General features: G+C 48.2%; 1 protein-coding gene across 2 annotated transcripts in view; it reads right to left on the reverse strand.

The window, feature by feature from the left end:
• Positions 1 to 16,836: 16,836 nt before the first annotated feature.
• The window catches only part of IHO1 (interactor of HORMAD1 1), a 46,822-nt gene continuing 37,734 nt past the window's right edge, over positions 16,837 to 25,924 (reverse strand). The window contains exons 5-7 of one of the 2 annotated variants that reach the window (XM_050957393.1): positions 25,806 to 25,893; positions 20,308 to 20,411; positions 16,837 to 19,463 (exon numbers count right to left, since the gene is read on the reverse strand). In XM_050957393.1, coding sequence (XP_050813350.1) covers positions 18,138 to 19,463; positions 20,308 to 20,411; positions 25,806 to 25,893 — 1,518 coding nt within the window. In that variant the 3' untranslated portion in view covers positions 16,837 to 18,137. The remainder of the gene's footprint in view (positions 19,464 to 20,307; positions 20,412 to 25,805; positions 25,894 to 25,924) is intronic. The other variant, XM_050957394.1, reaches the window with a different exon arrangement.

Raw genomic sequence — 25,924 nt, forward strand, 5'->3', positions numbered from 1 at the left:
AGCTTCCTTCTACTTTCAAATTCTCAACAAGTTCCTCCCTATTTGTTAAAATCAAGTCTAGAACAGCTTCCCCCCTAGTAGCCTTTTCAACTTTCTGCAATAAAAATAAAAAGTTGTCTGCAATGCAGTCCAGGAACTTACTGGATCGTCTGTGCCCCGCGGTGTTATTTTCCCAACATATATCTGGATAGTTGAAGTCCCCCATGAAGATATTGATCAGAACCAGACCCAGAACGGATCCCTGTGGGACCCCATTCATTATCCCCTTCCAGCATAACTGTGAACCACAGATAACTACTCTCTCGGAATGATTTTCCAACCAGTTCTGCATCCACCTGATAGTAGCTCCATGTAGGTTGTATTTCCAAGTTTGTTTATGAGAAGATCATGTGAGACAATATCGAAAGCCTTACTGAAGTCAAGATATACCACATCTACCGCTTCCCCCCATCCACAAAGCTTGTTACCCTGTCAAAGAAAGCTATTGAGTTGGTTTGACACGAGTTGTTCTTGACAGATCCACGCTGACTGTTACTTATCACCTCATTATCTTCTAGGTGTTTACAAATTGATTGTTGACTGGTCTGTAATTCCCCGGGTTGTCCTTATTCCCCTGTTTATAACTGGGCACTAGATTTGCCCTTTTCCAGTCTGCTGGAATCTCTCCTGTCTCCCACAACTTTTCAGAGATAATCGCTAATGGCTCAGATATCTCCTCAGTCAGCTCCTTGACTATTCTGGGATGTATTTCATCAAGCTCTGGTGACCTGAAAACATCTAACTTGTCTAAGAATTTTTTGACTTGTTCTTTCCCTATTTTAGACTCTGCTCCTACCTCCTTCTCACTGGCACTCACTATGTTAGTTGTCCAATCGCCACCAACCTTCTCGGTGAAAACTGAAACCAACATGGGGCTTGCTGTTAGTGGTGCACCTTCCACAAGGCTGCTGGCCAGTCTCTGTCTCTCAGCTCCGGTGAAGGCTGCAGCTTTTCACATCCCTGGGAGACAGTCCACAAATCAGGGCAAAGTCACAAGGCTTCTGAGAGCTGGCAACACTGATTAATGCACCCCTGAAACTGCCCAGAGCGTTTACTGCAGGGACTGATCCTGTGTGGGCAGCGTCAGAGGAGAGAGGAGCGGAGCTGAGCAAAGCCCTTTGCATCTCTCATTTCTGTAGCCAGGCCAGTATGTTCTCCCTGGCATCAGAAAGGCGGGAGTGCTCTCCATTGCGCAGGGCCTAGCCAGGGGCCAGGCAAGTCAACCGGCAGCATGGCAGTCTGCTCTGGGAGGCCATGGCTAGACCCAGCCACTGAAGAGAGCCCCACACCCAGGCTACTTTGCTGGGGGACGTGCAGAACAAGGCATAGACACACATCAGTCATCTGCAGCTGGGTGCCAGGCAGTTTGTAACCATGGAACAAGTTTAATTGAGCCCTCTGCAGTGAGAACTGAAGCTCCCACACTCCCACCCTTTGCAGACAGCTGCCTGCATGCTCAGTAACCAATCGACAAACATGTGGGTCAGCTCCAGTGAGGGCCTGATCCCAGCTAACAGCACAGCTCTGAGTTGTCCCTGGCCTGCTTTTCATAGGGGTTGAGCAGTCCCAGCTCCCACACAGGTCAGTGGGAATGACAGGTGCTCAGCTCTTATGTCCTCACTGCAGCAACTCGTCGTTTTTCCAGGTGCAGCCCCCTGGGTTTTGCAGGGACTGGTTGGTGTAGTCCTCGGGACTGGGACTGGATGGCCTCATACCAAGCACAGAACACCCTCCCTCTAAAGAACCTGTTGGGTCCAAGCCTTTTGTTCATTATACCCAGGGGCTCGTTATAGCGAAAGGCCAATCAAAACATCAGGGCCAGGCAGAGGGGGTGGGACTGTGCTGTACCTGTCACTGGGATCCGGGGACCCGGTTTGTTACAGACGAAGGGCGCTACAGAAGGTGTACTGAAAGGCTCGGCTTGTACTCTGGATTTCAAGGCAGGGTTTGGAGTCAGTTGCTGGGCTTTCCGGGGCGGAGGCCATGAGAACCCATGACCCAGGTGTTTCACCCCAGTGTTTAAGGGCAGGGGATAAGAGTGGGAAATGTTTAGTAACAGTTTCTTTACTTTAGGTAGAAGAAAACTTTCTAAACCTGACAAGGTTTCTTATTTTGTTATCCTTTGTACAGAGATTATTAGCCCCAAAAATAACAGCACTGACATACATATTACCATGGAAACATAATACCAGTGTCATTTCAGCTGGCAATCAAACAATACGCAAGTGAGAGCCCTGCAGATGCAGGGCACCGGTGAAGTTATCAGCTGCGTATGTAGCTAGAAAAGAGGGAAGGCCAAACCTCAGAGTGATCTCTTCCTGATACCCTGACCTCACAACGAGGTTCCCAACAGGACCCCACCTCTTCAGCATTGCTGCCGCTAGTTACTAGCCCTGAGCCTCCCCTCTGATCCCCAAGATTCAGCCCCCAGTTGTCAGTGGTGGGATTGAACCTGGGACCTCTGGAGCTAAATGCAGGAGCTGCTACCGCAGGAGCGAAAAGCCACATGACTCAGGCTGTAGCAGACTCATTCATCTCTAAGGGCTTGTCTACATCAGAAAGTTGCAGCGCTGGTGAGGGAGTTACAGCGCTGCAACTTTGAAGGTGTACACATCTGCAGGGCATCACCAGCGCTGCAACTCCCTGTTTGCAGCACTGGCCGTACTCCCGTTTTGTCTCGGGTGTAGAGGATCCAGCGCTGGTGATCCAGCGCTGGTAATGCAATGTAGACACTTACCAGCGCTTTTCTTGACCTCCGTGGAATAAGCAGGTATCCCAGCATACCTGAGGATACCTCTCTGGTAATCAAGAAAACTCCTCTGCCCTGTGCTCACCTGACCCCTCCTTTAAATCCCCCGGGAAATTTAAAAAATCACCTTCCTGTTTGCCAGTCACAGCAGCTGGAAGCGGACGTTGATGAGGAAGCTGAGGATCGTGCTCGTGGTAAGTAGATTGCAATGCTCTGTCCGTCCCCCACCCCCCCTTCCAAGCGTGAAACCTGCCCTGCGGTGTGCTCTGTCCGTCCCCCACCCCCCCTTCCAAGCGGGAAACCTGCCCTGCGGTGTGCTCTGTCCGTCCCCCACCCCCCCTTCCAAGCGGGAACCGTGTCCTGCGGTGTGCTCTGTCCGTCCCCCACCCCCCCTTCCAAGCGGGAACCGTGTCCTGCGGTGTGCTCTGTCCGTCCCCCACCCCCCCTTCCAAGCGGGAAACCGTGTCCTGCGGGGTGCTTCTTCCTCACCGATCCCCCCTTCCAAGCGTGAAACCTGCCCTGCGGTGTGCTCTGGCCGTCCCCCACCCCCCCTTCCAAGCGGGAACCGTGTCCTGCGGGGTGCTTCTTCCTCACCGATCCCCCCTTCCAAGCGTGAAACCTGCCCTGCGGTGTGCTCTGTCCGTCCCCCACCCCCCCTTCCAAGCGGGAAACCTGCCCTGCGGTGTGCTTCTTCCTCACCGATCCCCCCTTCCAAGCGTGAAACCTGCCCTGCGGTGTGCTCTGTCCGTCCCCCACCCCCCCTTCCAAGCGTGAAACCTGCCCTGCGGTGTGCTCTGTCCGTCCCCCACGCCCCCTTCCAAGCGGGAAACCTGCCCTGCGGTGTGCTCTGTCCGTCCCCCACCCCCCCTTCCAAGCGGGAACCGTGTCCTGCGGGGTGCTTCTTCCTCACCGATCCCCCCTTCCAAGCAGGAACCAAGGCATCCCACTAACATAGGAGAATTTTAAGCAAAAGTACTCACCCCATTGCTAGACATGTCTTAGCTTTCTTGAACTCTACAGTGTTATGTGAGGTATGTGAGAGGGATGCTACCTACAGTTTCCAATGTCCTTCAAAAGTTGATAATAAACAATGATGCCCCTGTGTATTACATGTCTCTATCTCTATTTTTTCTAGACAACTCGAGTAATGCGGCTGTGTCACCGGCCTCACGTAGATTGCAGAATTTGAGGCGCAATCCTAGGAAATCAAAAGAGGAGCTGATCAAGACCGTTCTGAACCACTACAACAGGGAAAGTAGGAAGACTGAGGAGTGGAGAAAAAGTGTACAGGAATGGAGGCTGACTGAAAGCAGGAGACAGGAATTGTCTGCCAAAAGAATAGCCAGGCAGATGATGAGACTCCTGTCTCGCCAAACCAAGTCTTTTGAGTCTCTTGTAGCCATGCAGGCAAATATATACCGTGATAACCCACAGGCTTCCAAAAGCAATGTTCCTTGTCCCCCTGTGTATCCTCAAAATAGCTTTATGCAGCACCCAGTTCCTTATTATCATCAGCTGCCCCCAACACCTATAACATCACCTAGTAACCAAGATATGTTTAATTCTTACCCAGTGCACTCCACCCCCATCATTCTGCAGCAAAGTAATGGTGAGTTGCATCAGACGGTTACAATTGAGTAAAATAGGAAATAGTAAAACCTCTGAATGTACTGTGAACCACCCATACCCCCTTACCTGTTTTTTACTGTATGACAAATAAAAGGTTTTGGTTTGTATTTCTTTCCATATGTTTTATTGGTGATAGAAATGGTTAATTACACACAGCAAGGTAAAGCAAAGCACAACACATGCACCAAACATTACTGCTGGCTCTCAGCATCAAATTGCTCCCTTATAGCATCCCTAATCCTTGAAGCCCTTTCCTGGGCCTCCCTATTAGCCCTGCTCTCTGGCTGAGCAAACTCATTCTCCAAACGTATAACCTCGGAGGTCCATTCCTCACTGAACCGTTCACCCTTCCCTTCACAAATATTATGGAGGGTGCAGCACGCGGATATAACTGCGGTAATGCTGCTTTCCATCAAATCTAGCTTCCCGAACAGACTGCGCCAGCGAGCTTTCAAACGGCCAAAAGCACGCTCCACAGTCATTCTACAGCGGCTCAACCTGTAGTTGAAACGTTCCTTGCTCCTGTCAAGCTTCCCAGTATATGGTTTCATGAGCCATGGCATTAATGGGTAAGCGGGGTCTCCCAGAATCACGATGGGCATTTCCACGTCCCCTACTGTTATATTGTGATCTGGGAAAAAGGTCCCGGCCCTAAGCCTCCTGAACAGGGCACTGTTCCTAAATATGCGTGCATCGTGCACCTTTCCAGGCCATCCAGAGTAAATGTCAGTGAAATGCCCACGGTGATCCACAAGCGCTTGCAGAACCACAGAGAAGTACCCCTTGCGATTAATATACTCCGATGCCAGGTGGGGTGGAGAGATAATAGGAATATGCGTCCCATCTACTGCCCCTCCACAGTTAGGGAAGCCCATTTCTGCAAAGCCATCTAAAATGTCCTGCACGTTACCAAGAGTCACGGTTCTTCTTGTCAGTGTTCGATTAATGGCCCTGCAAACTTGCATCAGCACCATTCCAACGGTGGACTTTCCCACTCCGAACTGGTTCGCCACAGATCGGAAACAGTCTGGAGTTGCCAGCTTCCAGATTGCAATAGCCACCCGCTTCTCCACAGAAAGGGCATCTCTAAATCTCGTGTTCATGCGCCGCAGGTTGGGGGCGAGATCATCACAAAGTCCCATGAAAGTGGCTTTCCTCATACGAAAGTTCTGCAGCCACTGCTCGTCATCCCATGATTGCAGGACGATGTGATCCCACCACTTAGTGCTGGTTTCCCGAGCCCAAACGCGCCGGTCCACGGAGCAGAGCACGTCTGTTATTGCCACTAGCATTGTACTGTCTGCATATTGATGCGATTCAGTACCATCGTCCGACTCCTCAATGTCAGTCACACGCACATTTAGCAGCCTAAGGATTAGATCCACAGTAAGGCGAGATGTGCTGGCAATAGTCATTAGTAAGGTATTCAGTACCTGAGGATCCATTCTTGAAAGATAATGCAGAAAAAACCGCTTTAGAGTCACAATGCTGCCACAGTGCTCCGCATGTGTACCAAAGCAACGCTGGCTGTTGGAACAGGAACAGGAAGCAGAAGGAAAATCACACTTCCTTCCCCTTCCCACAAGCCCCAGCGCCGCTGTGGGAGAGGTGCCCTGTGGGATAGCCGCCCACAATGCATCACTCCCAACAGCGCTGCAGTGTGGCCACATCTAACAGCACTTGCAGCGCTGCTAGCAGTAAGTGTGGACACTCTGCAGCGCTGGCCCTATACAGCTGTCCTAATACAGCTATAACAACCAGCGCTGCAAAGTTTTAGATGTAGACATGGCCTGAGGGTCTAGGTGCCACTAGAGGGGTCAGAGCCCCACACCCAGAAGGTGTGTGGGTTCCACTTGCCCCCTGACTCGCCTCATGCACGGAGATCCCAGGGCCGCCCCTTGGCAGCAGGGGAACGACTGCCAGCCCCACTGGGTTAGCTGCAGCGCCCCACACATGCAGCCTCGGAAAAAGTCGCTGCAGCAAATGGAGCCAAAAAGCAGGAGGATGTGGACCTTAAAAAGGCCTATCTGCCCAGCATCTGCCTGAGGGCGCATTATCCCACCAGGCTGACAAATATGCACCATCCTGATTAGTACAAAGCCTGGTGGCGAAGCCAGGCAAGTAAACCTGGAGCTGAGCCCCACGAAACTCATCTCATACAGGGGCACCAAATCTCCATTAGACGGGATAGCTTGGGAGGCTAGTGGGCTGGGCAGGATTCTGACTGGTGACTCCACGTGAACGGTGACCTCTAGTGCATTAGCAAACACTTCACGTAGCCCCTTCCCCAAGAACAGCTAGAGCTAATGTTGCACTTTCCAGAATGTTCCACATGCTGCTCCACCTCGTCAGACTCCCCCTGCAATCCCAGGCCTCACCTGTTCTTAGAGAGGGCACCTCCTATAACCAAAATGTAACACACAGCAATACAACAAATACTAATACAGTGTCCAAAATCACTTCGAAATAGAACGTTTTGCAATACAAAATAATTCCACCAATTACATTTATTCGAGGGGCTTCACACTAGTAGAAGTCTTACAGCTATATATGCGCTCTAAGCATAAGAACCAAGAACAGCCAGACTGGGTCAAACCAATGGTCCATCTAGGCCAGTATCCTGTCTCTGACAGTGGCCAGTGCCAGAGCTTCAGAGGGTGTACAGAATAAGGCAGCTGGAATGATCCCCCAGACTTCCCCTCCTGGCTTCTGGCAGTCAGAGGATTAGCATGGCCTCAAGCATGGGGTTGCTAATAGCCATTGAGGGACTGGTCTTCCATGAACTTCTATAGTTCTTTTTTGAACCCAGTTATACTTTTGGCCTTCACAACATCCCCTGGCAGTGAGTTCCACAGGTTAATTGTACGTTGTGAGAAAAAGTACTTCCTCTTGTTTGTATTCAACCTGCTGCCTATTAATTTCATCAGGTGATCCTTGGTTGTTGTATTGTGGGAAAGGGTAATAACATTTCTCTCTTCAATTAACAGACCCCTATCATATCCCCCCTTAGTTGTCTCTTTTCTAAAATGAACAGTCCCAATCTTATTAATCTCTCCTCATATGGCAGCTGTTGATCATCTCTGTTGCCATTCTCTGAACCATTTCCAGTTCCACTATATCCTTTTAGAGATGGAGTGACCAGAACTGGACACAGTATTTAAGGTCTGGGTACACCAGGGATGTATCTAGTAGCATTAGGATATTCCCTGTCCTAATAATTCCTAACATTCCGTTTGCCTTTTTACCTGCTGCTATGCACTGAGCTGAAGGTTTTGCAGAACTATCCAGCGAGACTCCAAGAGCTGTTTCTGGAGTGGTAACAGCTAATTTACTTTTCCAATGTGCATTACTTTGCATTTATCAACACTGAATTTCATATGCCATTTTGTTGCTGAGTCACCCAGTTTTGTGAGATCCCTTTGTAGCTCTTTGCAGTCTGCTTTGGATTTAAACTATTTTAAATAATTTTGTATCATCTGCAGATTTTGTCACTTCACTATTCTCTCCCTTTTCCAGATTATTAATGACGATGCTGAACAGCACAAGTCGCAATGCAGATCCTTGGGGGACCCCACTGTTTAGCTCTCTCTATTGTGAAAACAAATATTTATTCCTAACCTTTGTTTCGTATCTTTTAACCAGTTACTGATCCATGAGAGGACCTTCCCTCCTGTCCCATGACTACATAGTTTCCTTAAGATCCTTCAGTGAAGGACCTTGTCAGAGTGTTTCTGAAAATCCAAGTACACAATATTGATCGGATCCCCCTTGTCCACATACTTATTCACACCCTCAAAGAATTCTAGTAGATTGGTGAGGCATGATTTCCCTTTACAAAAGCCATGTTGACTCTTCCCCAACAAATTGTGTTCATCTACGTGTCCGACAACTCTGTTCTTTACTATAGTTTCTATCAATTTGCCCACTACTGAAGTTAGACTCACTGGCCTGTAATGCCCAGGATCGCCTCTGGAGCCCTTCTTAAAAATGTGTGTTACATTAGCTATCCGGTCATCTGGTACAGAGGCTTGTTTCAGTGATAGGTTACATACCATAGTTAGCTACAAAGAGTTCTGTGGCACCTTATAGACTAACAGATGTATTGGAGCATGTGCCTTCGTGGGTGAATATCCACTTCATCAGATCCACGAAAGCTCATGCTCCAATACCTCTGTTAGTCTATAAGGTGCCACAAGACTCTCTGTCGCTTTTTACAGATCCAGACTAACACGACTACCCCTCTGATACTTGATACCATAGTTAGTAGTTCTGCAACTTCATAGCTGGGTTCCTTCAGAACTCTTGGGTGAATCCCATCTGGGCCGGTGACTCACTACTGTTTAATTTATCAGTTTGTTCTAACATCTCTTCTATTGACCCATCAGGGTGTGTCTGTACTTCAGATTTGTCTCCCCCAAAGGATAGCTCTGATGTAGGCTCTCCCCCACTTCCTCTGCAGTGCAGACCAATGCAATAAATTCATTTGGCTTCTCTGCAATGGCCTTGTCTTCCTTGAGTGCTCCTGTAGCACCCGCGTTGTCTAATGGCCCCACTGCCTGTTTGGAAGGCTTCCTGTTTCTGGTGTGCTTAAAAACATTCCTACCATTTCTTGTTGCATCTTTAGCAAGTTGCTTCTCAAGTTCTTTCTTGGCCTGCTGTATTATCCTACCACCATCAACCTGCCAGAGTTTGTGCTCCTTCTTACTACCTCACTAGGATCGGACTTTCACACTTTAACAGATGCTGTTGGCCCCAATGGCCTCTATTACTCTGCTGTTTAGCCACAGTGGCACTCTTTGGTCCTCTTCTTGTCTTTCCTGGTTTGGGGTATACGTTTACTCTGAGTTATATTATGGCATCTGTAACTAGTCCCCATGCTGCTTGCAGGCACGTAGCCCTTGTGTCAGCTCCTTGTAATCTCTGTCTAACAAGGATCCTCATTCTTGTCTAGTTACATGGCACTGCGATGGGTGCTGTGCCCCATCCTGGTCAGGGGGTCAGTGGCGTATTCCTGCTGCTGTGCTCTTTATTGGCACACACAATTTATACCCAGACATTCTATGGTACAGTTTGTCTGATATATGTTGTTTGCCTTATTTGCCTCTCTGCTTTCTTTACCATAATGCCACTGCCCCACCAGCACAACCGACTCTGTCGTTCCTGTATATACTATAGCTTGGTATTACCATGGCCCACTGATTATCCTGATTCCACCTGCTAACCCACCCTGACCTCAGAGCACTCAGAGGACTGGGGGCGAAGAGGCACCTGTTCCGAAAGCATGCTGAGCCCGCCCTAGAGCAGTCACTTGCACCATCACACGTGTTGGAACACTGGCCTTCCCATTAAACATGTGCAGCCTGGCAAGACAGACCGGCAGAGTAGAGTCCCTGGGGAGCCAGGAGATCCAGACTATATTGCTATAGCACCTTCCAGGCACGAGTTCTCTCTTAATCCTTTGCCCCTCTTCTACTATTCATGTCATCCCAAGTAACGAAAGAGCTGGCTTCACAGCCAGGGTATTTGCTGCATGTACCCAGCACATCTCCACCCATCAACATTTAGCATCAGCTTGAAAGGAATGTTTGAGAGTTCTCGTCCCCACCGTGAGAGCTTCTCGTGGTCATCATTTGCCGTGGCTTGCTATCGCCCTTTCATTGACTCTGAAGCCAACAAGCCTCCTCCTCACATGCAGCAAACACCTTGTATTTAGCTGAGTTATCAGAATAAGGCAGCTTAGGGCAGGGCTACACCGCAAGTGAAGTTAGAATAGTAGTGCAGGCAGACATACCTGGGCTAGCTCTCCTCTAGCTAGCAGGGATAACAATGAGGTCATGGTGGAATGGATTTCACTGGAGTCTAGCCACCCTGTAACGGAGGGGGGCGTAGGTGGTCTGGCTTTGAAGTCACAGCTGGCTGGGTCGGCACATCAGGGATGGTACTCGCTCAGCAGGAGTTGGAGGAATTGCAAGAACAAGGTTTGGTAAGCAAGAGTGAGGGTGGGCTCAGAGACAGAATCATAGAATCATAGACTATCAGGGGTGGAAGGGACCTCAGGAGGTGTCTAGTCCAACCCCCTGCTCAGAGCAGGGCCAATACCCAACTAAATCATCCCAGCCAGGGCTTTGTCAGCCTGACCTTAAAAACCTCTAAGGAAGGAGATTCCACCACCTCCCTAGGTAACCCATTCCAGGGCTTCACCACCCTCCTAGTGAAAAAGTGTTTCCTAATATCCAACCTGAACCTCCCCCACTGCAGCTTGAGACCATTACTCCTTGTTCTGGCATCTGGTACCGCTGAGAACAGCCAAGCTCCATCCTCTTTGGAACCCCCTTTCAGGTAGTTGAAAGCAGCTATCAAATCCCCCCTCATTCTTCTCTTCTGCAGACTAAACAATCCCAGTTCCCTCAGCCTCTCCTCAGAAGTCATGTGCTCCAGCCCCCTAATCATTTTTGTTGCCCTCTGCTGGACTCTTTCCAATTTTTCCACATCCTCCTTGTAGTGTGGGGCCCAAAACGGGACACAATACTCCAGATGAGGCCTCACCAATGCCGAATAGAGGGGAATGATCACATCCCTCAATCTGCTGGCAATGCTCCTACTTATACAGCCCAAAATCCCATTAGCCTTCCCGGCTGTAACCCTTAGGTCCTTTTCTGCAGAACTGCTTCCTAGCCACTCGGTCCCCAGTCTGTAGCAGTGCATGGGATTCTTCCGTCCTAAGTGCAGGACTCTGCACTTGTCCTTGTCGAACCTCATCAGATTTCTTTTGGCCCAATCCTCTAATTTGTCTAGGTCGTTCTGTATCCTATCCCTCCCTCCAGTTTATCTACCACTCCTCCCAGTTTAGTGTCATCTGCAAACTTGTTGAGGGTGCAGTCCACGCCATCCTCCAGATCATTAATGAAGATATTGAACCAAACCGGCCCCAGGACCAACCCTTGGGGCACTCGGCTTGAAACCAGCTGCCAACTAGACATGGAGCCGTTGGTCACTACCTGTTGAGCCCAATGATCTCTCCACCTTATAGTCTGTTCATCCAGCCCATACTTCTTTAACTTGTTGGCAAGAATACTGTGGAAGACCGTGTCAGAAGTTTTGCTAAAATCAAGGAATAACACGTCCACTGCTTTCCCCTCATCCACAGACCCAGTTATCTCCTCATAGAAGGCAATCAGATTAGTCAGGCATGACTTGCCCTTGGTGAATCCATGCTGACTGTTCCTGATCACTTTCCTCTCCTCTAAGTGCTTCAGAATTGATTCCTTGGGGACCTACTCCATGATTTTTCCAGGGACTGAGGTGATAGTACCAGGCTGGAGTCAGGGGCAGAATCAGGCTGAGATCAGGAGACAAGGTGAGGTCTGACATCACGGCAGAACAGTCTATGTGGTTACCCAAACAGCTTCCCGGGATCATCCCTAGGGTTACACAGGGCACTTGGCCAGAGGGCTGTAGGACACCGTCACTCTAGGGCTTGTGGGGGCACGTCCTGTGGTGCCTACTCGCCACAGTGCTCCCCGGCTGTGCTGCTGCTGGGCTCCCCGTAGCTGGGTGGGAACACTAGCTGGCCACTGACCCTTATGTGCCCCAATACCAGCCTGGCAGGGACCCAGGGTATGGGCATGTACTCAGGCAACTAACCCACACCACAGTGGCTATGTGACTTGTTACCTGTACTAGTGAAATGGGTATCTAGCTAGCATTGGGCGTTAGACTAGAGCAGAGGTGGGCAAACTACGGCCCACAGGACTCCCCTACCCGGCCCCTGAGCTCCTGGCCCGGGAAGCGAGCTCCTGGCCCCTTCGCTGTGGTTCCCCCTCCTCGAGAGCCTCAGCTCACCAGGTTGCCAGTGCAATGCTCTGGGTAACAGGGCTGTGAGCTTCTGGGGCAGCGCAGCTGCAGAGCCCAGCCTGACCCAGTCTCTGTGCTGCATGATGGCGGTGGCGTGACCTGGCTCCAGCCACCAGTGCTCCAGGCAGTGCAGTAAGGGGGTAGGGAGCGTGTGTGTGTGTATGTGTGTGTGTGTGTGTGGATAGAGGGCAGAGGAGTTGGGGTAGTGGTGAGGAGGAGGGGGTGTGGATGGGGGAGAGGAGGTCAGGGAGTGGGGCGGTCGGGGGGAACAGGGGTTGAATGGGGGTAGGGGTTTCAGGGGGCAGTCAGGAAGGAAAGGTGGGTTGGATGGGGCGGTGGGGGGCAGTCAGGGGCAGGGGTTCTGAGGGCTGTCAGAGGACAGATAGCGGGGTATGTGTGGATGGGGCAGAGGTCCCAGGGGGGTTGGATGGGGCAGGAGTCCAGGGGGAGCCGTCAGGGGGCAAGAAGCTGGGAGACGGATAGGGCACAGCCTCCCCTAACCAGCCCTCTATACAATTTCCAAAACCCGATGTGGCCCTCAGGGCAAAGAGTTTGCCCACCTCTGGACTAGATGATGGTGACCCCTTCTGACGCTATGGTTCATTGAGTCTGCGCCTCCCTGCACTACAGTTACACCTTCATTTGTGGTGTAGCCATACCCTTAATCCCTGCGCATTGACCAATGGCTAAGACCAGGGCATTGCTGTTGTTATCGATGAGAAATGAATGAACTCTATAGACTGGTCCAGTTACGGCTCACGCTTTCCTTTAATCCAAATCTTTCGCTAGCCCCGGCCTTTCCTACTACAGAGATTTCAGAGGCTGTTCCATCCCACAGGTCAAGATCACTTACAGCTTCTCAACACAAGAGTGAAACAATTTTTAATCCTTTTAGAGAATACATGGAAATTGGGACCCCAAACTTGGAACTTAACGGTTTTATATACTTTATTCCTAGCCACAGCAATCCTTTCTTTGTTTGCAGTTAGGATAAGGCTACAGAGCTGTGGGAAGTGAGGAAAAGGGAAATGGGGGTGAAAGTATCTCCCTTTTGACTAGCCAAGAGATGCACAAGATGAAAAAGAGAGAAACTGAACAACCAGACCAGAGAATTAAGGTTATAGGCCAGTTAACTCAACCTCGGGCCTGGGCAAAATCATGGAAAGGCTGATATGCGATGCACTCAGTAAAGAAATAAAGTTTGGCAGCATAATTAATGCAAATAAACACAGTTGTTTATGGAAAATAGGTCTTGTTAAACAAACCTGAGTCTTTTTAAAACAAGATTACTAGTTTGGTTGATACAGGTAACTGTGTTGACATAATAGACTTCTACAAGGCACTGGATTTAGTCACATATGAGATTCTGATTAAGAAATTAGCGCTACAGAAAATCAGTATAGCATATTTAAGATGGGTTAAAAACTGGTTAACTGATAGAGCTCAAAAAAGTAATTGTAAATGGAGAATCATCATCTAATGGAGTATTTCTGGTGGGGTCCGAGAGGGATCTGTTCTCAGCGATGTGCTATTCAAAATCTTTATCAATAATCTAGAAGAAAATATAAAATTCACTGCTGGTAAAGTTTGCAGATGACACTAACATTGGTGGAGTGGTAAATATTGTTGGGGACAGGCCAGTTACACAGACCAACCTGGTTCGCTTGGTAATGTGGGCTCATTGTAACATAACGAAATGCAAGGTCATACATCAAACAACAAAGAATGCAGGTCACACTTACAAAACGGGGGACAGTAGCCTGGAAAGTAGTGACACTGAAAACAACCTAGGGATCATGGTAGATAACCAGCTGAACATGAGCTAATCACTCGGAGAAACCCTAAGATGCAAAGCTGCACCCAGGTGACAGATTGGGATCAGCTAGGGACAGATACAAGGCTAATGAACCTATTAGCCCAGAAAGCAGAGAAGGCCCAGGAAGGAAGCCCTCAGTGGGAGGTGGTGACATGGGAAGTTTTTACAATGGGGATGCAGAGAGCCACTGAATCAAACTGCAAACCCTAGTTGGATGGAAACCACTTCAAGGCAGGGGGTGTTGCCGCCCCCGCCCCCTCCCCCACTGCTGGCAGGAGGAGAGAGACTGGCAGGCTTTTGAGAGTCAGAGCCAGGAGAGCTCTCTCAGGGGGAAGATCCCTTCTGCCTCCCCCCGGCCGTGGCAGAGTGAGCTAAGGGGCATATGTGCACAGGCGCCGACTTTGTAATTTCCTTGGGGGTGCTTGACTCCTGCTCCACCCCAGGCCTGGCCCCCACTGCACCCTTTCCCCCAAGGCCTCACCCCCACCCCATCTCTTCCTGCCCCCTGCTACGCCCCCTCCCCTGAGCACATCCCGCTATCGCTCCGCCCTCTTGCCAGCGACGCCTCCTGTACAGCGCTGAACAGCTGATTGCAGCGGGAAGGAGGCGCTGGGAGGGAGGGGGAGGAGCTGATCTGTGGGGTCACCGGTGGATGCTGAGCACTATTTTTTTCCCCGTGGGTGCTCCAGGGAGTCGGTGCCTGTGCGCATGTGTCATTACAGAGCTGCACCTGTCTGTAAGGGTGATGGGGAAAATGCTGTAAATCAGTTGCACAAGGTGTTTGCCAAGCTCTCTGAGTGCTTTGTGGCTAGAGAAGAGACGGGGCAGAAGCGGTCTCTTGGCTCTGACTCTCGGAAAGCTGCCAATCTCTCTCCTCCCCTTCCCCCCACAGTCCCTTCCTGGGCCTGCTCTACTTTCTGGGCTAATGGGCTAATTGGCCTTGTAGCTCTCTCAAGCCGTCCCCAATCTATCAGGTAGGCACAGGGAAGTGTAACTGCTGATCCAGTGATCACACTGCTGAATTGGAGGTGTAAATTCCACTCCAGGAGACACCCTGGTGCTAGCTCTGACTGAACTAGTGCATTGCCCGGTGGTGCGCGCGGAGCCACGTACATACATACTGTCTGATCTGCAGAAGTGCTGAGCACTCCCAGCTGCAGCCAAGGTCGAGCTGTGATTTGAACATAGCAAGTGCTAAGTACACTGAGGAATGCAGCAAACACCCTTGATGATACTCACAGGGTTTATAAAATGGCTCAGCAACTTCTCCAATCTCATTTCTTCCTCCAGCTACTGCAGTGGCCTTCCAAGCACGGCATCACTTCTCCAGGGGGATGTTAAATGGGGGGGAGCACCATGGGGAGGTCAGTGGTGTCACCTGAGGGCATATACCATTTGAGTATTGGCCAGGGTATTTGTTGCATTATAATGCCACACCACGCACCAGAAAAATCACATTGACTCTGCAACCTTAATGTTCCTTTAATCATCCAAAAGTTAGGAAATGCCAGTTTTAAGTTTGCCTGTGCCACCTTAATCCAGCTGCTTTGTGCCTGTGCATATGAGACCGTTTTGAATAACACGATCACATCCTATTTATCCCACCGGACCCCTGCCTCATTCAGTGCCCAGGATGGACCGTGCTCACTGAATGAGGGAGAGCTTTGCAGTGTGTCTGTTAGCTAATGACTCTCTTCTATTTTCTGTTTTTCAGACCTTGGGTGTGTGGAGATGCTGCAGCAGCAGGTGGACAGCCCTGGCAATCCCTATGTGTTTCTCAGGAGAATCCCTGAGGCAGAAAGGAAGTGTCTTAATCTACATGTTATTGCAGTTATATTTTATTGTCCTTTTTGGGCCCATTTAATCTGAGTGTTAGGGGTACCTTATGGAGCTGAGAGGACCCGAGTGCTACCTCTGATGCTGCCACACCTGGAGGAGGAATGTGTTGGGACAGAGATGACTGCAGCTTGACAGATGATAGAATTAATGCTCTAAGAGTCAAAGCCATCCCTGAAGAGTGCAGAAGCATTGTGGGATTACACTGGGAAGGACAACTGATTTAGTGCAGCTGGTATGCTAACACTTGGTGTCCACAGTGGCACCATGCAGTGAAGATTGACCACCATCACGTCAGCCTCACTCAGAGTAAACTGAATCCTATGGTAGTACGACTGTCTGTTTGGTAGTAAAGGTGTCTGTGGATATGTGTACTCCGTCCCTGGAGGGGTACCCTCACACATATGGTGTGTGCTAAGTCACGTTGTGTGGAGGTTGCCATTTCATTTCTGTATAAAATGGTGCCCTCCATGCGGTGTGACCTCGCATGTACGGTGCATATGACCACAAGGTGTGCATTCCCGCCCCACTACAGCACTCACATCTTGGAGACTCACTTAATCTTTTGTGTTGCTGTCACTGTCTGAGACATGTTAGTTCCTCAGACGATGCTGCCACACTGATTGAAAATGTCACCTGTCATGTTCACCAAAGAGCATTAACACAGAATCTGACATTACAGAGTTAAAAAAATGATGTTATCCCTCTTCGTTAAATATCAGACAAGCTGAATAAAACTAATTATCCCAATTATATCATCTGTAGGAGACAAACTAGCTAAACAGCATCTGCCTGTTAACCCACAGCAATACAAGCATAAGAGCCTATCCCCTGAAATCATTACATAGAAATTTGACATTCATGAAGAAATGGACTTGATAATCAAGTAATAGATAAACAAGGTCTTTTTATTTTGGAATGACAAAATGAGGCCATTTATATTCATGACAGCAGATCTCTTCCTTACATATTGAAGTGTTTCATTTGTCAGAGCAGACCTGATTCTGAAATCAGATAGAATAAAATTATTTGAAGTGATCAAAACTTAAACTTGAGGCTGGATGCCTTTCTAAAGGAGCTGCTGGAGGAGTCCCATCACACTAGGAGCTGGAGGCAGGATTCCCCGGGTGGAGTTCTATGGCCTGTGTCATGCTGGAGCTCAGAACTGGTGATTCTAATGGTCCCTTCTGACCTTAAAACCTATGAATTTGAAACCACTGTTAACCAGAAATACTTCAGTCTTTTAAACAAAAACAGACAGAACCAAGGGTCTTTCTGGGCATCTTGTTTTATGAGTGCCACCTTTCTAGGCTTTTCTTTGAGGCCCTAATACACTAGAAACACACAAGACCAAGTTCCTGATTAGCTAAGAGATGCAGATGAGAAAAAAAGAGACTGAAATTGAAGAAAGTGACCAGAGAAATAAGCCCGGAAGGAGAAGAAATGCTGTATTTGGTGAATGCAACAAGATATTAGGGTTTTTTTTTCACACAAAAGGTACATTTACCCAGAATAGGGCAAAAGACCTGGGGCTAATCTTAATTGTGTGAAGTCAATCATAAGAATTCCCATTCATTTCAGTGGGACCAGGATTCAGTCCTTAGCCATCTGAACCACTCTAAAGAGAAAGAACGAAAAACTGGAATGAAAGTCCTAGGCCACAGACATGTCTTAAAAAGTTTTAAATAGATTCCACTTCCAGATATAGTAACAACAGACTCAGCTGTGTTTCTGTGCCCCATAGCCTGCTAGCAGGGTTCGAGCTAGTAGAAATTTAGGCAAGCATCACAGAGCCTCTTCTGCTAAGCAAAGATGACAACAATTAGAGAACAATGACATTTCCGCTAAGGGAGCAGGGAGACACCAAAATATAAAAATAATAATGAGCATGACAGCTTTCCCAGGTGAATGGGAATCCTTGCCCCTGGACAGAATACAGCAATATATTCTCATTTACAATACCCAAAGCTTGCCAATGACACGTCAATGTAGTTTAGATCTGAGTACATCTTGTATCTTTCCAGAGAGGGATGCCTTGTGTATGAAAAAGCCTTATCCCTCCATACAGGGCTCCAAGGTGCCACATGCTCAGTTATGTGCCATGTCTAAAGAGTGACAGAACCTGAGAAATTAAAAACCCAACAGACTAAAGGAAAAAAACGGATTGAACCAGCCACACTTCTGTTATACATCAGGAAAATCAAACTGAAAATGTCAATCAGAATAATCACTATCAAAAACTAAGGAGCAAAATGTTGGATTCTTATGCTGGGCAGGGGCGAAAGAAAGACACGACTTATTAGAAGCCATGGTGTTTGGGAGAGTGAACCAGCTCATCTGTTTTTCACCCTTTATGTCACTCTCCCTGGGAGAGCAATCCCAGAAACAGAGAGTCCCTTTGGTATTGCAAATATCCACTCTCCTCTTACTTTCCAGTATTCCCTTTCTCTTGGCTGCAAGCCGTTCCAGGTTTTCATGGGAGTGGAGCACTGGCAAGGAGTTTTCTTTCTTCCTGTGTTGGGCCCTGCTTAGCTTTTGGTGACTGGGAGCTGAAGACCCTGGGCCAGAGTTCTCTGAATGAAGTGTAACTGTATCTGTGGGAGAGTAATTTTTTCTGGAATCCTCCAACTCCATCCACCTGCTGGTCATTTTTTGATTCAGACCACTGTCAGGACACTTGGAAAGGTCTCCTTTTTTCTTAGCAACGTACATTCTTTTCCTCACTGTTAATTTACTCCGGCGGAGTTTTTTGGACTTTTCTTTTTTTAGTCTGTTTCCTACAACTGTGATATGCATCATGTTGTCTGTGGCAAAGTCTTTGTCTCTTCCAGCCATATTGTTTTGTGCAGGAGGTTGGCAAAGTTGGCTCTGATTTTGTTGTGAAGGAGTCATAGTTTTGATTCCCTTAGAGTCTTGCCTGATTACCATCCTCAATGGTGTGGCTTGAGGTATTTCTTGAGTAAGCAGCTGATGTTTCTCATGACTATCCCCAAAAACGTCAGTGTTGGAGCAGCAGGCACAAGGTGGATTGTTAGCAGAGGGTTGCTTTTCTAAACCAGACTTCATCTCTTGTATATTCATGTTTTCTTTGCCTTGTAAAGCTGTAGTAGTGAGATTGACCTCCCTTCCAGCAACTGTGTTTAAATCAGTCCTGTTTGCATCATCTTTAGCTATGTGATTCCTCATATGGGAATTTCCATGTCTATTTGCCATTGTCATGGTGTGCAGCTGAGTCTGAAAGGAACTCGTTCTGCAAACCCTCATGGTCTGATAGCACTGACAGCATGTTTTTTCCTGACTGGTGAGATAGAGGTCCTGTAATATATCTGGAGAGGTCTGGGATGCGTTATCCTTTATGCAGCTGGGAAATCTGGAAGTGGAAATGAATGTCTGCAGTTCAGCTAAGATGTTGGGAAACGGTAGGTGATTTAACTGTTCACATAGCTTCTGATGTTGCTTATTCTGCTGAGATGTTAGTAGTTCCAGACTCTCCTTCAGTAACTGCAAGTTGGATTTCACATCTAAAATCTCCATATCTTTCTGGGGAAAGTAGTCAGCAGAGTAGAACTATTAGGCAACAAACACTAAAAACTCCAACAGTAACATTCAAACCAAAACCCCTTTAGTATTAAATCTTAGATGGTCCACTTAGCTTTCATATCAACCCAAGTATCAGCAGTTGGGATGTTTCTGTGCAGAGCCATGTTTTCAAAAAGCAATATGGTGATAACATTTCTTTGGGTGGTGTGAATTTCTAATTCATGGTGGTGTCTCCCTATCTTCATGAAGACAACCTACCACTTCCTCCTGTGGCTTATTGTTTGCCACAAACATACACTGTGGGGCCCTTCTGGGAATCCAGCTCCATCTAGGCAGCTTGAAGTCTGAAATTTCAATCTTGCACCTGTATGACAAGTCATATTTTGCTCCCTCTAAGTCCCTTGTTCTCTCCCTGAGGCCCTGTTTGACCTGACTTTCCACGAGAAGCATGCCCATCCCTCTTTATCGGAGACATACTGCACCAGCATTCTCCAAGCTGCCAGAAGCCAGGCCCATCCAGAGCACAGCTCCCATAGCATTGGGAAATGGGGCCACCACCACACTGACAGCACTGGGACTGGAACCTGCTATCCTGGCGAACAAAAGATCATGATCAACACCTCGGTTTGGATCCCTGCAGGGCAGCGTAATGCGCAATTACTAGATGGCAGAGTTAGCCTAGAATTAGCATTTTAATATACCTATTTTCCTCCATTAGAGTGGTAACTTTCATCTTCATAACCTATCATAGGAAGGCATAATCTAATATTTCATTAGTATTTTTTAAGAAATGGGAGAAATTCAGGACATAGATTCAGCACAACAGATGAATTTCTGAACTTACAGCTGCAAGTCTCCTCTCCATCTCCAGTAATATCTGCTCAGTTTGGCTTTTGTCTGTTAGAGCATTCAGCACTGATTCATAATGGGACTGAGCAGTCTCTTGCACTAAACAAGGAAATTAATAAAAACTGCATTTACTCTTTAATTTGTAAATATGAATAAAATACTGCTTGATTCTTCCTCGGGGGGTTGAATGAAATGCTTTGCTGTGCTACACAATCATAGTGACTGGCCAGCTGAAATCTTCTGGGTCACCAATATAGGACATAAAGTAGTTTCCCCCACACCACAATAATTAGTCTTAACACTATTACTAATGCCTAATACGTGCCAAAGCAAAGTAAGTGTGCAGATGAAAAATCCTATACAATCTTATACCAAAACTCCATTCTTCTATATAGAACTAAATGTTTCTAATCTAAACACACTCCACAGGGAACTACAGACCGGTCAGCCTCACCTCACTCCCCAGAAAAATCAGGAAGCAGGTCCTCAAGGAATCCATTCTGAAGCACTTGGAGGAGAGGAAGGTGATCAGGAGCAGTCAACATGGATTCACTAGGGGCAAGTGTCATAACTCTCCTACTCAGATCTGAACCTTAGAGTTCAGAACATGAGAAGCTAGCATGAAACCTCCAAACTTAATTACCAGCTTGGATCTCATATCGCTGCCACCAGCCAGAAAAATTCCAGTGTCTGGCTCACTCTGGTCTCCCCAAAACCTTCCCTGGGGAACCCCAAGACTCAGATGCCCTTAGTCTCAGCACAAAGGGAAATAACCCACTTCCCTTCCCCCTCTTTACCTCCTCCCAGATTTCCCTGCCCTGGGGACCCTAGGATACTCCCTGCTTCAAGTCCTTGAAGCACAAGTACCGAGAGATCAAATCTCTCTCTCCCCTCACCCAGAGGGTATGCAAAGTCAGGCTTAGTAAATCTAACACAAAGAGATTCTCTCTTCCCCCCGTCTTCTTCCTCCCACCAATTCCCTGGTGAGCTGCAGACACAATCCTCTTGAGCCCCCACTAAAAAAAAATCCAAAAGGTCTTAAAAAGAAAGCTTTATATAAAGAGAAAGGAAAAGACATAAAATGGTCTCTATATCAAGGTGACAATGTACAGGGTCAATTGCTTAAAAGAAAAAATGAATAAACAGCCTTATCCAAAAAGAATACAATTTAAAACATTCCAGCAACTACACACATGTAAATACAAAAAAAAACAATATAAACCTATTGTCTTACTATCCTTGTACTTACAACTTGGAAACAGAAGATTAGAAAGCCTGGAGATAGAAAAATCACTCTCAGAGCCGAGAGGGTCACCGAACCAAGACAAAGAACAAAGAACTCACACTCAATACTTCCCTCCATCCAGATTTGAAAAAGTCTTGTTTCCTGATTGGTCCTCTGGTCAGGTGTTTGGTTCCCTTTGTTAACTCTTTACAGGTAAAAGAACATTAACCCTTAGCTATCTGTTTATGACAGCAAGTCATACCTGACCAACTTGATTGCCTTCTATGATGTAATAATTGGCTCTGTGGATATGGGGAAAGTGGTGGACGTGATATACCTTGACTTTAGCAAAGCTTTTGATACGGTCTCCCACAGTATTCTTGCCAGCAAGTTAAAGAAGTATGGATTGGATGAATGGACTATAAGGTGGATAGAAAGCTGGTTAGATTGTTGGCTCAACGGGTAGTGATCAACGGCTCAATGTCTAGTTGGCAGCCGGTATCAAGCGGAGTGCCCCAGGGGTCGGTCCTGGGGCCAGTTTTGTTCAACATCATCTGGGAATTACAGTGGATGAGAAGCTGGATGAGTCAGCAGTGTGCCCTTGCTGCCAAGAACTCTAATGACATATTGGGCTGTATTAGTAGGGCTATTGCCAGCAGATCAAGGGAAGTGATTATTCCCCTCTACTTGGCACTGGTGAGGCCACAGCTGGAGTAATGTGTCCAGTTTTGGGTCCCTCACTACAGAAAGGATGTGGACAAACTAGAGAGAGATGAGTGTGTGTGTGTGTGTGTGTGTGTGTGTGTGTGTGTGTGTGTGTGTGTGATTTAGTCTGCAGAAGAGAAGGGTGAGGGGGGCTTTGATAGCAGCCTTCAACTACCTGAAAGGGGGTTCCAAAGAGGATGGAGCTAGGCTATTATCAGTGGTAGCAGATGATAGAACAAGAAACAATGGTCTCAAGTTGCAGTGGGGGAGGTTTAGGTTGGATATTAGGAAAAACTTTTTCACTAGGAGGGTGGTGAAGCACTGGAATGGGTTCCCTAGGGAGGAGGTGGTATCTCCTTCCTTAGAGGATTTTAAGGTCAGGCTGACAAAGCCCTGGCTGGGATGATTTAGTTGGGGTTGGTCCTGCTCTGAGCAGGGGGTTGGACTAGATACCTCCTGAGGTCTCTTTCAACCCTGAGATTCTATGATTAGCTTGTAGCCCCTAATGTCTTTAGCCCATAGATCCAAAGGTTTTCTCTCTCGCTTTTCCCAGGGTCACACTGTATTCATAGGCTACTGATGGGCTCTCTCTCTTTTTGCCTCTGCTTCTCCCATTGTTCTTGTCTGATCTCAGTCTCTGAGTGTCTCACACACCCGTCCTGTCACAACACCTAGTGGAACCCTCGGCCCACCCAGGGCTAGTTTCTGGGCAGACTCTAGTAGGTATTTGTTTAAAGTGTGGTCCCTTAACTGTCTCTTACAGCTAACTTAACTGACGAGCTCGTACACACATCAGTTTGAACAATGTTTTAACTCAACCCATAACAAGGCTTCATCCAGTTCATGACAATATATTAAAGAAATTATGGATCTGTAGAGGGTTAGGTCAAGAATTAACTATCAACCAGAATGGGGCAACTAGTTCCTATGTTAAACTACAAGGAGCTAAGAGGACTGTGCCAGTCTTCACCCTGCTTGTTTGTATGACATGTCCCTTTCCCTTGCTCTTTCTTTTGCTTTTGGGATTGGGACTGCGTTTTTCCTTTGTGTATGGAATGTGCACACCATGTGACGTACACTTTCATAATGTAAATGAATCATTTAAATCTTTCTAAAACCTTAGGAGTAGCATATTCTGCTGCTTGGCTTTACTCTGGGACTACCAGAAAAACAGAGAGCATGGAAATAATTTCTATACAAGAGGTACAGTGAGTGAGGCAAAGGCTCCTACAGAGCATTCCTATGTCATGGGCAGCTGGAGCCACTGAAAACATTAAATTTTCAGTGTAGTGCAAGCTTTCTGGGCTGATACAATGGGCTGATTCTCATTTATACTAGGGCCCCTTCAGGGCCCCTTGATATTACCGAAGCAATGTAAAAGGATTTTCATGTAAACAAGAATCAAACCCGCAGTTTTCCAGCTGTGCAAGCCAATGGGCACTTCACTGTGTAAAGAAAGAATTAGACTCTCTCTCGTTCACCTTTAGAGGGTCATAATGAAGAAGAGAGTGTCTTTCAGAACCCTGTCTTCCTTAATCCACTCTTTGCTCCACAGTAAATGAAGCTGGGCTCCTACAAAGCTATGCTACACCCAGTGCAAAATCTTTACTCCACTTTAACTTTCTAGTATGTAGCAAAGCTGCCCTCCCAGGCACACCCAGTGGAACACAGGCCTCTTTGGAACACTGTCAGGTTGTTTGTTACAAACACTGCTAGCATTAAAAACTACTGCACGATCACCAAGTGGGACTTTTCACAGACACAGAGCTCAGCCACACTGGACTGAATTTTCTCTGGAACATTCCAAAGCACTCTTCCTTATAACGACCTTCTACTTCCAACCACCTCAGGGCCAGGTGTACTCAAACAGGACTGTAAACATTTTTCTTATGATGGGGAAAGTATATTTCCATTTGTCTCATACTCAGAAATGACTACGATTTCCCCCTCAAACTTAAAAAAACCCAAAAACTTCAAGCAGAGACTAGGCCTGGAAATTTTAATTCTGGTAGATGAAAAGTTTGAGAAAGTTGTGAAAACCTGAAAATGGGTGCTCAGAATGTAATGTTCAGGTAACCTTAATTATAAGGGTCATTAATGCTCCAAGTATTCTAATAACGATCATCATCTACACAGAGCCAAAGATGTGCATAGTGGTTGTTTCTTGAAAAAAACAACATTTCAGAACTCTGCTTGACACAGCAATAAACAATGTGCATGGATGGCTGCGGTTTGCTGCTCCAGGCCAATGGAGGCTGCTGGAAGCGGCGTGGGCCGAGGGACTTACTGCAATCGTGTGCTGGAACCGGTTGTTAAATTTAGAAGCCCTTTTAGAACCGGTTGTCCCACATGGGACAACCGGTTCTAAAAGGGCATTTAAATTTAACAAGCGCTCTCTGCTGCGGCCCCAGCTCACCTCAACTCTGCCTCCACCTCCTCCCATGAATGCTCCACCCAGCTTCTCCTCCCCCACTGCTTCCTGCGAATCAGCTGTTCGCATGGGAAGCCTGGGAGGGCTGAGAAGCAAGCAGGCTTCCCGCTCAGGCCCAGGAAGACGGAGCTGAGGTAGGGGTAGAGAGAACAAGGAGGGCCGTGTGCCCCGGCTGGTCTCTGACCGTGGCCCTGCCCGGCCCCGGCTGCCCGGCTCCAGCCGTGTCCCTGCATCCCTGGCTGCCCGGCTCCGGCCACGCGACTCCTGCCCCAGCCCCGCGTCCCCGGGCTCCGGCCGTGGCCCTCTGACTCCATTTCCCCCGTCCCTGGGCTCCAGCCGTGCAACTCCTGTCCTGACCCCACGTCCTTGGGCTCCCAGCTCCGGCCACAGCCGGACTGTACCGCCGCCAGCCACGTCCAGGCAGCGCGGTACGGGGGCAGGGAGGGGGTGTTGGAGAGAGGGCAGGGGAGTTCGGGGGTTGGAGGCGGGTGGATAGGGGTTGGGGCAGTCAGAAGGCAGGGAACAGGGGGATTGAATAGGGGCAAGGGTCCTGGTGGGGCAGTCAGAAAGATCAGGGGTTGGATGGGGCGGTGGGAGGCAGTCAGGGGCAAGGGTTCCAGGGGCAGTCGGGACAGAGAGAAGGGGTGGTTGGATGGGGCAGGGGTCCCAGGGGGACATCAGGAATGAGAGGAGGGATTGGATGGGGCAGCAGGGGGCAGTCAGGGTACAGGGAAGGGGGGTGGATGGGGCAGGAGTCCTGGGGGGGTGGGCCATGACCCCCTCGTGGGGTGAGGAGGGAATTGGTTGTTACGATTTTGGCAGCTCATCACTGACTTACTGGCTGCCACTTCCAGCAGCTCCCATTGGCCTGCAGTGGCGAACTGCGGCCAGTGGGGGCTGCGATCAGCCGGACCTGTGGACGGGGCAGGTAAACAAACCAGCCCGGCCTGCCAGGGGCTTTCCCTACACAAGCGGCGACCCCAGTTTGAGAAACACTGGTGTAGACAAACCCATGATCTTGTATGGTGTGAGAGTGCACCACTAGTCTTATCTCCCAGCTTGGAGAAAACACACTAACTTCGGCAGTTTGACAATGTCCTCTGCTATTAACAGAAATATAGCAAGTGCTTACAGGTCTTAGAAATGGCTTCCAAGCCATCCAAAATGGATTTATTTCTTGAATCCAAACTTCCTTCAAACTTGTCCAAGCATGTTTGCAACTGCAAAAATCAAGACAATTAAGAAAATTCA

This window comes from Gopherus flavomarginatus, chromosome 6 (genome assembly GCF_025201925.1).
Source record: "Gopherus flavomarginatus isolate rGopFla2 chromosome 6, rGopFla2.mat.asm, whole genome shotgun sequence".
Lineage (NCBI taxonomy): Eukaryota > Metazoa > Chordata > Testudines > Testudinidae > Gopherus > Gopherus flavomarginatus.